The sequence below is a fragment of the Aspergillus pseudotamarii genome (assembly GCF_009193445.1).
Source record: "Aspergillus pseudotamarii strain CBS 117625 unplaced genomic scaffold BDV38scaffold_30, whole genome shotgun sequence".
Taxonomy (NCBI): domain Eukaryota; kingdom Fungi; phylum Ascomycota; class Eurotiomycetes; order Eurotiales; family Aspergillaceae; genus Aspergillus; species Aspergillus pseudotamarii.
The window spans coordinates 346,274-358,571 of record NW_022475044.1 but is presented as its reverse complement, the minus strand read 5'-3'; the positions used below and the strand labels follow the sequence as shown (position 1 = coordinate 358,571).

Genomic DNA, 12,298 nt, shown 5'->3' with positions numbered 1-12,298 from the left:
TGACGCTGCTGCAACGTGGTTGAAGGGGTGGCATATCAAGCCCGGCAATGCAACAGATCAGTTGACTCTGAAAGCAGTCCATGGAGTTAAAATAATGAAAGCGATGATAAGGACCAAAAGTTGACTATCAGTCGATAGGCTGATTTACTTTGATTTGCCATCGCGAGTACGTCTGGAAATTGATCTGACGGGGGCGAAATGATATTATAACACATGGGTTCCAGTAACTTTCAATTCATTAAGACTAGGCCCTTTCTCGAGGCAGAGGGAGCACTCCGTATGTACCATGATAGCCAGTCCACGGAAGGTCAATCGTATGTTCCGAAATGAGAAAAGACTTTCGGGGCACCCGCGGTCTCTAATCTATTATCGAGTTAGTTCGAGACTTCTACCGTGTAATGGTCTCAAGTCTACAATTCGTGTTCTGCGAACTATATCAGCTAGCACTGCAGGTGGTAGCGGTAGCCTCTCCTCATCTATCCTCAGGTTGATGATCTCCCGGTGAGGCAAGATGGGAGGCACTCAATCAATGGAATACTGTACATATCAGCGCCATTCGGATCTAGGTACCTGCCCCCCAGCCAAGGCAACTAGTTTAGGTGCAGCTACCGTACCGAGGCGCCCCGTGTAGCAGCGGAAGGACACTTGGACAGATGCCATTCGGGCATCAGCGGATAGGATCCACACTCTGGGACTCACCGCTGCATATAACGTCGCGATGGATCAGGGAATCAGCATGTGAGGGTTAAGAGGATAACGTGGTCTCCAGGAGGGCCTGATTCGACTCGTCTAGAAGATCTTCGACTAGATTTTGAAAGTTCGAGGAATTACCTCAATCTTGACGGTTATAGGGGAGGCTTTGATCCAGTCCCCACACCCTAACGAAGGGGGAGGAGAGGGGAGCCCTCGAGGGATGGAAGGCTGGGCTTCCGATCAGACGGGTAGTACTCCAAGTCGTCAACCTGCAGAAGCAGGCGGTGGCGGGATGGTCGAGGAGAGAAAGAGAGGGAGCCGATCATGCAGCTGGCCAGAAATGGCTATAGGACTGGTCATGGTACCAGTAACCACAAGCAATGGTGGTGTGTGAATAATAGCCCACCTCGTTAGTGAAGCAAGACTGGCTTCATTATCTTGGTTAATTGTTGATAATTTCGATAATCTACTCATTAGTCACCCTCTCTATACGTTGAACCAGACGAAGACTGGAATCCTCCACTCCGGGTAGCGGGTCGGGCGGGCTCGAGCCTTGGATCGAGAAATGGGTTTACAGCGGAGCGGTTGACAGGGCCAGTATGGAGAAGAGAGTGGATGAACTAGTTCATAGTACGCACTGTAGTGTCAGCGTAGTATGCCTTAGTGTCAGCGGTCAGAACGAATGAGTGCCCAAAGTCCGCCACGCATTTCTGCCCAACAACATCATCGATTCTCTTTCTGACTGGCTGACAGCATTTTCGGCAACGGCAAACCTTGACCGGTCGCTCAGGTACATGGATTGGACGCCCAGGGTTTGGTTTTTTAGGCGCCTTTCGTGTCAGTCACAATGAGCTTTGAGTGGCAAGTCCACCAAAACACTGTCTTTCAGGATCTACAAAGTAAGTTTGATGGTGATGTTGCAGTCTGCAGAAGAGAAGAACGGGTTTAAGTAATTGAAAAAAGAAGAGAAAGTAAGATGAGAATATACCCCGTTCTTCCATGGCAAGAAATCATTGACTTTTGGAAGTTATTCTTGAAAGTAGTATTCGTAGGATAGTATCGTACTCCGTAGTACCACTGCTTTCCTTGCTGCGTACGTCTTCTGCTGTCTTACTTGACCTGTTAGTATTGGAAGTCACGGAAGAAGACACCGCCTCTGGATTGGTTCATTCTACCCCGTAATTCAGTTTATAAATTTTCATGTTTCTTTTCTTTTTTTTTATGATTTCGAGTGTGATTAACTCCTTTTGCCTCACCATTTCAAAATGAAGCAATAAACCATGTCATTGCGTGGTGGAGAGAAAAGAGAGACAAGAAACAAGTGGGTGAGGCTGGCGTAGGCTGAGAAAAGTATTCTTGACGGATGGTCTTCCTTTCAGCTTACCACTTACCCATGGTTCCATCGATGGGTCCAAAATTCCGATGAAATGGAAAGCGTACTGATCCAGTAGGTAAACAACAGATGCATTCATTACTACTAGTATAGGATCACCGTTGGAGAGTTTAATCATCGCGCGCTCAGAATTGTAAGTACAAGAGAACATCAGAGGAATAATACTTAATAAAAAAGATAGCAATAAAACTTTACTCCAGAGAAACTCGTCCATTTGAACCTATTTTAATCTGGATTTTGTATTTTTAATTTTTGAATAAAATTTAATTTTTCCTTCCCCCCCCTTCTCTTCTCCCCCAACAAACGAATAAGCACACGGCGAGGGACAGGAAAATCATTCAGATTTCCAAGCCCTATTCGTCCAAGCCGGTCCTTCAACCGCTTCGAATGTTCTGCTGAAGGGAAGAGTGGAGTCAATCGTGGCACCAGACAGAAAGGCCAGCAGCAGCCCAAAACCGGCCCAACAGCCCAAATGGTCCATTTTGCATCCAGTCCAATCCCAGCACAAACAAACCCACAACCGTCTTTTCTTTTCCCTCCCCACCCTCCACTTTCGCCTTCTTATCTCCCCGTGCGCCTGTCCGTCCTTTTTTCTACCTTCGCTCCCTCTCTTTTCTTGCTCTTTTCCTTTTTTTCCTTTTTCCCCTTTCCCTAGTTCAAGTCCACCCCTGGCATCTCCCGCCAGCTCGAAGGAAAAAAAAAAGCCAAAAGTGTACAGGAGTGCTTGGAAAGAGAAAAAAGAGAGTCATCATCAGCGACGGAGTGCCCCCACTTAGGATCGGCCCCCTTATCCCCTCCTCACCTGAAACCCTTCTCTCTTCGCTTGTCCTCAAGTTCGCTTTCTTTTCATTCACTTTACAACAACTCATTCTCCCCATCCGTCATCTCGACTCTCCGGTCCTGTCGTTGCCGTTCGGATACCTAGCCTGAGGAGACTTACTTGACCCCAGCCTTTCACACAACTACTGTGGGCAATAACTGTCATCTGGATTTCTTTCTTTATTCTCTCAACTGGTGAAATATCCCAGAGAGATCAATCTTGTGGACTCGCTTGCACTTAACACCTTGTTCTCTGCATCGTGGGTGTTTTTGTCAATCAAAAAGTTCCGGTTTAGCCTTGATTACCATCAGCCTTGGAGTTACCTGGACGCACTCTCACATTAGAGCCGTACTTCTGCTGTTGTTTCTGCTTCCCAAAAACAACTCTCCCCTAAAGGACATCATCTCCCATCACTGGACCTTTTTTCAACTTCATAACCTCCGGATTCCCTGGATTTCCTGGTGCCCATTTGGATCCCTTGGCTTTTAGTACCTTAATACTGGACCTATTCCCTGGACAAAATGACTGGACGCCTTGGATATGAAGGACGCCCGGAGCGTCAGAACGAGTATTTTATTCCTGGTGATGGAATCAGCCGGGAAGTGATCCAAGCAGACATATGCCGTTACCTTGGAAATGATGCTCTCGTAAGACCTGGAAACCACCAAGTGTGTCTCCCGATATTTCCTTAAAACAAAAGACTGTCGAGAATCGATTCGGTCTGGCAATGGCAAATGAGCCATTCGTTGTAACCCTGTTACTGACTGGATGTGAAAACAGGGCCGCCAGGGCTACTTTATCCGTGCTTATAGAAATCTCACCTCAGTAAGTGAAACGATGCGGAGTTGAGCCCTTTGTCTCCACCTCTTGAGTGAATTATCGAAAACTGACCGGGTGCCGTATTCCAGGAAATGATTGCTGATCTCAAAGCTGACTCTGCTCGGTGGGAGGCAGATGTGCTCCGTCGCGCTGACCAAGGCTATCCACGAGGTAGTTACATTCAAGACTACAGTGTGTCTCAACCGCCACCTAACATGGTTCCAGCAACCTATGCATCTTCCTCAATTCATGAAGGGCGACAGCAGCCGGGTCCATCTCCTCCACCTGCTTACACTGCACCACCACCCCAGCAATATGTGGATCCGTACACTCAACCCCCTTATGGGCAGACACAAAGTCCCCCTTATCCAACTTCTTCCTCATACCCCGCAAACCACTCACCCTTTGGATCTGGCCAGACGTACCCTCCCCCGCAGGTTCCCTATTCTGCACCCAGCCAACCCCCGGTGTCTGCCGATATGCATCAAACATATACATACACCAGCGCCGCTGGCTATGGCTACGAAAATGGGAGAAACAACCCTAGGTACCCTGGGCCTGGTTATGAAACCGAATCGGACTATTCCCCTGTTACGTCCGGAATAGCTTACCCTGCTACTACCGCCCCAGACCCACGGATAGGAGGAATGGACCCCAGATATACCCCGGAGTCGGCATACCCGGACCGCAGTAGGCCACAGCCAACAAGGGAAAGAGATTCAGCCCGCCGGCGGTAGATGAAAAATGCTTTTCCCTTTTGTTTGTCTATGGATCCCAGGGGTGTAGCTTCAATTCCACCTTTTGTCTCGGGAGAACATCGCCTTGGGAGTATTAAAATCTGCGCAACCTTCTTTGACATTTTCGCCCCTACCTCCAGCATCTAGACGGATTAGATGCCTTCTTTCTTGGCCTGTGAAAGACCAGGCCAAAGCAATGATGCTTAAGCTGTTGAGACCAAATTGCAGTCTATTTGGAGCCATACCTTAGGAAACCCGGATCTCGTGTTTGACCTGGATGCCAATCAAGTTATCCTTGGTTGTTTTTTTTTTCTTTATGCTCATGAGACGTCTCCGACGTTGGCTGGTTGTTTGCCTTTTTTTCCTTATCCTTTTCTGCTTGACCTGGCTATTGCTACCGTTAAAAGGGTCAGAAAGCAATAATAATGTGAACATTGACTGGCTTTTGGGGCTCTTGCGTGATGGGTTATGAAAAGGTGGCTTTTTCGGCTATGTTGTAATGCCCGGTGCTGGTCTTGATTGTTCCTGTTATTTTGCCTCCAATCTCCACCATTGGAAACCTATTCCCATTTTTTGCGATTTTGCGGTGTACTGGATGTGATCATTTGTTATTTGTCTGCCTCTTTTCTTCCCATCCTGAGAGGTATTTTTTTTTGACTGTTTCTTCCAACGTGAGGAGTCTGCAGGGAGCATGCGACTGATTCTGGATTCCATCAGCTTAGGAGCTTTGATGATATACAGTGATGCTGTTCATGAGCTACATGTAGATATGAGCATATATGGCGTTATTCTTTGTCTATTCAATGGCTTTAACCCTGGAGGTTCTCCAGAACCGTTCAATAACTGATGTTTGCCAGTTGGCTCAGACTATGTCTTGCTTTTGTTACTCAAATTCCTTTTGGATTGCCACTCGCTGCCTATGGGTGCCGTCGTTCTTTTATGACTATGCCCATTCGGTCTAACTTGATCTCAATCCGTGATACCCCCTGGACAATCTGTGACTGTATGTTCACTAGATTCAACTGTATCCGTCTCTATCCACATGAACCAGGCCTGAAGGAAGTAGCTGCCATGTCCACTATTGCTGGCGATATTATCTCTATGCACATTAGTCGTCATTTGTTTACACCCTGGAGGATCATGGACGCCGTGGCGATCGGTGAGGGTATTGTGAAACATGGTAACAGAACCTCACTGTCTTTGACAATATATTTCATTCTCCCACCCATCCATATCTTTATCTCAGATAGCCAAGGCATCTCATCTTTGCATTGCATCTATCCTTTACCTTCTGTCCCGCCTTGGCCTCTCGTTTGCTATCCTCGCTGGGACGTATGCCCTTCGGATCCTTCTTGGCAGCTAGGTCTGCTGTCTTTCCGGGATGGAGTCAGCATTTCCACAATTTGGAGACGGTGACGTAAACATAACCATTTATGATGATATTTATCGATTACATTCTACCGTACTCAAAGCCCGTTCGCGTGAGTTGAGAGACCTACTTTCATCGCTCGGATCGTATGGTATTGGACACTTCGGCTGTGTGCAACTTGAGCTTGTGGAATCAGCATCACATGGATACGGAGTGCTCGAGGTTCTGGTAAGTTGTCGCGGGGGACGATCAGGGCTTGCGGTGCTAATGGCTCCTTCAAACACTAGGACCCGAATGACCAGTATCGTTATGGCCCGATGTATATGCAGCTCCAGAAGCCCATCATCATGTGGCCTCCAGAAATCCGTCTCCTTTGGGCTAACATGTTCAAGATCTTGTATGGCCTCTGCCCTTTATTAGACCAGGGGGGCCTCCGGAACGTTCTATGCCGCTGCTGGGAGCTAGTCAATCTAGCCGATTGCCTTAGAGCCACGCGCACGGTATTTCCTGCCATCGTAGATGCTCTTCAGGAACTAGGACCACATTTCTATGCCCTCATCGCCGAGGATCCGATAAACTGGATAAAGCTGGGCACTTACATGCGATCGGCACTAATCTTCAAGGATGCGGCAATCCACGTCATTGGCAACTGGAATGCTCTAGAAGATGACCTCGACTATTTGCCGAGTGTCGTCCACGAGTTATGCGAGAGTAAACAAGCGGAGCTCGTCGAATTCAAGCAAGTGCTTGAGGCCCGCATGCTCACCTATTGTCCCTACACAATAGTCCCTGGTACTTCGTGCGCCGAAGACATGACCACCCCGGGTGTGAAGGACTTTGGTATGTGGACGGCAATGACTTACTACAGCCAGTGGTTTTGTATGGCGGTCGCCGAAAACCGTACCTATTATGCTAGTGACGGTGGTGCCGCATTCTACCGTGCCATCTACGCCGGAGGCGATGCCTACCTAGATACTGAAGAACAGGCGAATACGAACGCCTTTCCTATGAGTGCGTACAGGGCCAAGATGCTTGATAGATCACTGAACATACTCAAAGCCGAAATGAGCAAGTTTGTTTCTATTTTGTTGGTCAACGAAAGCCATTATGATCCGGCTCTTATGGGAGAACTACCTTATCTGACGTGCTGCAAGGTTGATGACGAGGAACTCCCATGGGTCATTTGGCCCGATGGTGATTGGCATGTCGATAGTGACGAGGAACTTTTCCTATCTGACTACGAAGCTTTGACAGATAGTGATGGAGAAAATGAGATTGAGATAGATATTACCGAGCCTGAAAGTACCACTGCTGAGGTTACTTCGGCTGATACGAGTGCAACTTTTGCCACTGACACTTTGCCTTTCGATACTGACATTACTGATGCTGAGTCTATCGAAACTGAAGATGGAAACGAGAGTGAAGACAAAAACGCTTCCGTTGCTGACGAAGATGAAGAAATGACGATAGCTGAAGAAGAATAGTACTACTGACTTGGGCATATGGATTGCATACTTTGGGACATCATACACCAGTCATTTATTGAATTAGTATTACCGAGTCACAGGTGAATAGCCGCCCCGAACTACTACCATAGGATAGGAAACAAATGGCATTATTCACCGCTCTATAATCATTTTCCTGTACAATACACAGCAGTCACGCTGAACACCAAGCCCGTAGGCCGTGAGGTATAGAGACGATTGAGGAGGGGGGCAATGGTAAGAAGAGCGCCTCAAGCAATCCAGATACCATTTATCTGAATATCAGCCCGGAACAACACAAAATCTCCTGCCCAGCCTCAGGCGATAGGCGGTGTAATCGGAGATACCCGGCAGAGTAGGTAGGTAGTCTTTTGAATTGACTCGAATTCCCAGCTAAATACACCAAGCAAAAATCAAATCTGAAAATCGACACGGACTCCTTTCAGTCACTGGCGGATTTACTCGTCATCGTAGCCCTGCGGGATAACCCGGGGTCCCTGGGGAACTATGTCAAGTCAGACAACCATGGCTCAGGAAGATGCGGAAATAGATGAACGAAAAAACAAGGAACGACGCAGAGATGGACTTACTGGGATATGTGAGGGGGATGGGTTCCGGGTCAACATCGCCGAAGGCCCGTCTGATCGGGGGGAGAGACACCAGCATGACGGGGCCCATGGCACCAACGACAAGCGAGTAGAAGATAGCGGGCTTCTCGTGAGAGGCCCAGCGAAGGTAGCGGAGAGGCGTCGACCAGAATTGAGGGGTGGTCATTGTGATAGGGAAAGGTTGGAAGTAGTCGGACGTTAAAAGAAACTTTTCGCAGGAACGGTGGTCGCGAGACGGTTGAGCGGACGGTACCGGCGGGTTAAAAAAAAGGAGCAATGCACTTTATCGAGTACAATTGGTCAACCGTAGAATTGAGCGATTCCCGGGGTCCAGGGAAAGACGATTGGGAGGGGGTGGTGTGTGTGGTTGAGACGTGCGACGGGGAGAGGGGAGGTTGAAGGTGACGAAAGTCCGGCAATGCAATGCGCCCGTCAATTCCAAAGCGGCGACCAAGTCTTGGCATTCGGTCCAAACACGTCGCCCGTTTACATACTCATCGATCTTCATGACAACTCCGGTTCACCCCAGCTTTGATTTCGAATTCCCTCTGCTCATCCTTCGCCGTCGTTCTATTGCTCCGCTGTGCGGAACTCTGTAAGATGCGGTGGTGTCTTTCCTTACTGCTGTTCGGCTTCTTGGCTGTTGTACATGCGTTGAGTAGTTCGGGGAACCGTCTACTGGTTGTCTTAGAGGATGAGGCTGAGAAGGATTCTTATTCTACGTTCTGGGGAGATCTGGAAGGTGAGGCACAATAGCTAGCTGGAAGCAATCGGTGCTAACTTCTTACAGCTCGGGGATATAACCTCGCTTTCGAATCGCCTAAGAGCGACAAGCTTTCCTTGTTTCAGCTCGGAGAGAGAGCTTACGACCATGTCCTCCTCCTTCCTCCTCGGTCGAAAGGTTCGCAGATTGTCCCATTGAGAATACTATCTGGTCCATAGTCCAAGTCAATTGACCCGTAATGCAGGCTTTGGGCCTTCTTTGAGCCCCAAGACCCTCATCGAATTCATGAACAAAGACGGCAACGTCCTTCTCGCCCTTTCCGGAACGTCCACCACTCCCAGCGCTATCAGCTCGCTCCTGTTGGAACTTGACCTTCATCTGTCTACCGACCGGTCTTCTGTTGTCGTTGATCACTTCAACTATGATACTCTCTCTGCGGATGAAAAGCATGATGTCCTCCTCCTCCAGCGCCCCGGCCAGTTGAGACCTGATACCAAGGCATTCTTCGACGGCGAGGGCGTTCTGGCTTTCCCAAGGACCGCCCCTCACACTCTGGGCGACTCCAACCCACTTCTTGCTCCCATTCTGCGCGCCCCCGCAACTGCTTACAGCTACAACCCCAAGGAGGATGTAGGCTCGGTTGAGGATGTTGCGGCTTCGGGTTCCCAGCTGGCTCTTGTTTCGGCCATGCAAGCCCGGAATTCTGCCCGTTTCACTCTTCTGGGCTCCGTTGAGAGTCTCCAGGACAAGTGGTTCTCCGCCACTGTCAAAGCTCCTAGTGACGGAAAGGAATCTGAGACTGCTAACCGTGAGTTTGCCAAACAACTGACCGCCTGGACCTTCAAGGAGACTGGAGTCCTCAAGGTTGGCAAGATTGAGCATCATCTGGCCCAGAATGGTGAATTGAACCCTAAGATCTACCGGATCAAGAACGAGACAGTATGTGACGACGGCCACGCAATTGTGAGATATTACTAGCAATGAACTGACAAACCTCTTCACAGGTCTTCAGCATTGAGGTTTCCGAGTACAGCTACGACAAGTATGTTCCTTTCGAGGTCCCCGAGAATGACGCCCTTCAACTCGAGTTCACCATGCTGTCCCCCTTCCATCGCCTTGACCTCCAGCCTTCCGGCAAGACAGAGAACAGCACCATCTACAGCACCAAGTTCATCGTTCCTGACCAACACGGTATCTTCTCCTTCCGTGTTAACTACAAGCGTCCCTTCCTCACCAACATCGAGGAGAAGCACGAGGTGACTGTCCGCCACTATGCCCACAACGAGTATCCTCGCAGCTGGAAGATCAGCGGAGGATGGGTCTGGATCGCTGGCCTCTGGTCTGTTATCGGCGGTTTCCTGGCCTTCGTCATCGTGTGGCTCTACTCTGCGCCCACATCTACTGCTTCGACGACGAAGAAAACGCAGTGAATAATGTATTGTATCCATCGATGATCGCTTGAATGAATTGTCGTTACATGATTGTTAGACTGTATATATGTTTTTTTTTTTCTTTACATGCCGTAGAATTCTACACCAGAAACAGATCGTGTCCTTGTTGCACTTTTTAACTTCCTAAGTGGTTAAGGTTAAGACAGTTTCCAGGCCACTCTGGTAGGCTTGTTCTTGAGTAGCTATCGATAAGTTCTGCGTAAGTCAGCTCTTCCAAAAAAAAAAAAAAAAGCTGTAGTACGTATTATCGCCGCCAGACCTGTAAATCCCATCGTATGACGACACAGCTTCTGTAACATGTCGATCAAAGACGCAGGCTGCCGCTCTTGGAGCATCTTAGGTAATTGCCACCACCAATGGAGGGACCATCATCATCCTCATGATAAGATCGATAATTATTGGCTGGCGATATTAGCCATACATTTTTTCCCACCCAGATTCTGCCACATCCGATAGAGCATATGATTGGAGACGATTTAGGCGGTGATGGACCCTTTGCCACACTGTACCTGAGCTTTTCGCAACCCTACCACTAGTGCCTACCACCTATCTTAACGTTGCTGGGAATTTGGGTGGGCCAGTAGATGCGTGTCCAACTACCTCTTCCCCATGAGCAATTTATTCTCCCAATTAAGGGAATCGTGATGATAAATACGACTGGAATGACGTTTGCCACAATGACCTGGTACGTACCACTCACCAATGCTCGTGCAACGTCCCACTGTAGTTCTCAAAATTGGTAAAGGTCTGGCACCTAGGTCCGGCCTAACAGAACCGAAAAGCGCCACAGTGTCGGACTATATCATTGAAGCTCCACAAATGGCAACGTATTGCTCATCTTTATCCATGGTGACGCACAATACCACTCTGCATTCACAGTACTTCGGTATCCGGTCTACTCCTGGGGAAGAGAAGGGCAAACTTCTACCTAGAGGCTTTGACAGCTACCACACTAGGTGGTGTTAAAGTTGGCAAGCTTTATAGGCAATAGTGGCTTCTTCTAGACTTCCAAGAAGGGTCTCTGGAACTATGGTTCTGGAGACGAACTCTTGACGGCTACCGAGTAACTACCGTAAAATGGCCGAATAACCACCGGATATCTAGGGCTTGCGGCACCTCACGTTAGTCCGCTTGGGTGCGAGCTGGGTGGCGTAGGGAGTATTTTCACATGCAATGCTTTGTTTTCGTTGGGAATGGCTAGTATTGGCTGGTGTGGTGTTCTGGACCGTTTTTTTCACGGGTTTTCCCCAACGTAGTGGATCCGGAAACCGAGCGCTGGGGTGCTGAGATGCTGGGTTGCTTTTGAGGGTGTAAGGACAATGGTAATTGAAATAACCCTGGAGAAAAGGTAGTGGTGAGAACTGGCATGTATGTGATACGATTTGTGTGGCCAAGGGAAAGGGCACTTCTCTCGATTTGTTGTAGGGACGCTCTGGCGGCGGTGGCTGTGGGCTCCATCACCCTTTCGGGTGGTTCCTATGACCAAGGAGTGTGTCTGACAGTTGGAATGAGCATGGTAAGGTTCTCATGGAGCGTAGAGTCTGGTTGCAATTGTGATGCTCGATATATGGTGACTGAGAAGCGAGTTGCTGACTGTTGTGGTGAACTTGGCAAGGGTAATATTAGGCGAGAAATCGTTTGGATATCAATCTGTAAGTCTCATAGCTGTCCAATGGAACCCGCTCGAATGAACTGTCCTGGAAACATTGTCCTAGGGCTGTGCGGCATACTTCGGAACATAATTCCGGACTCCGGAGCCATATTCGAGATCGAATCATCAGTGGGATTGAAGAAATAATGCGAGAGCAGTGTTCCTTGTGTTCAGTCAGTTGTCGTAGAGGGAAGATTCGCAGCAAGATGTGATTGGGGGGGTCGTGTAAGCCATGCAAGCCGTGCATCCAGTGGCAATAAGGATCGAGCAGTGGCTAGTTGAGCGGTAGGCCTCACTTCAATGGGACTCAGGTGATGCTTTTTCTTCGTTCTATTCGATCTGTGATCATAGCAGCTCAGATGTAATCTGATTCGATAGCATATGAGACCCTGGGTTGCGTAGATCTGGCAGCGGGAGGGATGTATCACGACTCTCAGGGAGGACATTGGCACGCCAGCGGCTAACGAGGACTATGGGCTACCCAAATATAGGGGCTCCGTTCACCTGGTTCGAGTGTGGATATAAGGGGAGTGGATACTTGAGAAATGT

At 48.7% G+C, this 12,298-nt stretch overlaps 5 protein-coding genes across 5 annotated transcripts; 3 read left to right on the top strand and 2 right to left on the bottom strand.

Annotated features, from left to right (window-relative positions):
• Positions 1 to 2,243: 2,243 nt before the first annotated feature.
• On the bottom strand, positions 2,244 to 3,332 carry BDV38DRAFT_248207 (uncharacterized protein). Its single transcript, XM_032054711.1, has 3 exons — positions 2,946 to 3,332; positions 2,803 to 2,908; positions 2,244 to 2,771 (listed from the first exon to the last, which is right to left on the bottom strand). The coding sequence occupies exons 1-3, from the start codon at positions 2,969 to 2,971 to the stop codon at positions 2,421 to 2,423; spliced, it is 483 nt and encodes a 160-aa protein (XP_031913143.1). The 5' UTR covers positions 2,972 to 3,332; the 3' UTR covers positions 2,244 to 2,420.
• BDV38DRAFT_100940 (putative transcription factor RfeG) lies at positions 3,197 to 4,601 on the top strand. Its single transcript, XM_032050838.1, has 3 exons — positions 3,197 to 3,574; positions 3,687 to 3,731; positions 3,815 to 4,601. Exons 1-3 carry the CDS (start codon positions 3,428 to 3,430, stop codon positions 4,460 to 4,462), a joined length of 840 nt encoding a protein of 279 aa, XP_031913142.1. The 5' UTR covers positions 3,197 to 3,427; the 3' UTR covers positions 4,463 to 4,601.
• Positions 4,602 to 5,843: 1,242 nt separating this feature from the next.
• BDV38DRAFT_271669 (uncharacterized protein) lies at positions 5,844 to 7,315 on the top strand (the record flags this gene model as incomplete). The annotated part of the gene is made up of 3 exons (XM_032057361.1): positions 5,844 to 6,059; positions 6,119 to 7,250; positions 7,311 to 7,315. 3 exons carry the CDS (start codon positions 5,844 to 5,846, stop codon positions 7,313 to 7,315), a joined length of 1,353 nt encoding a protein of 450 aa, XP_031913141.1.
• A 458-nt stretch (positions 7,316 to 7,773) lies between these two features.
• BDV38DRAFT_283464 (NADH:ubiquinone oxidoreductase subunit NDUFA3) lies at positions 7,774 to 8,089 on the bottom strand (the record flags this gene model as incomplete). Its single annotated transcript, XM_032060045.1, has 2 exons — positions 7,774 to 7,820; positions 7,906 to 8,089. The coding sequence occupies 2 exons, from the start codon at positions 8,087 to 8,089 to the stop codon at positions 7,774 to 7,776; spliced, it is 231 nt and encodes a 76-aa protein (XP_031913140.1).
• Positions 8,090 to 8,319: 230 nt separating this feature from the next.
• On the top strand, positions 8,320 to 10,260 carry BDV38DRAFT_248188 (dolichyl-diphosphooligosaccharide-protein glycotransferase). Its single transcript, XM_032054710.1, has 4 exons — positions 8,320 to 8,665; positions 8,714 to 8,824; positions 8,892 to 9,586; positions 9,652 to 10,260. Exons 1-4 carry the CDS (start codon positions 8,524 to 8,526, stop codon positions 10,075 to 10,077), a joined length of 1,374 nt encoding a protein of 457 aa, XP_031913139.1. The 5' UTR covers positions 8,320 to 8,523; the 3' UTR covers positions 10,078 to 10,260.
• The last annotated feature ends 2,038 nt before the right edge of the window (positions 10,261 to 12,298 follow it).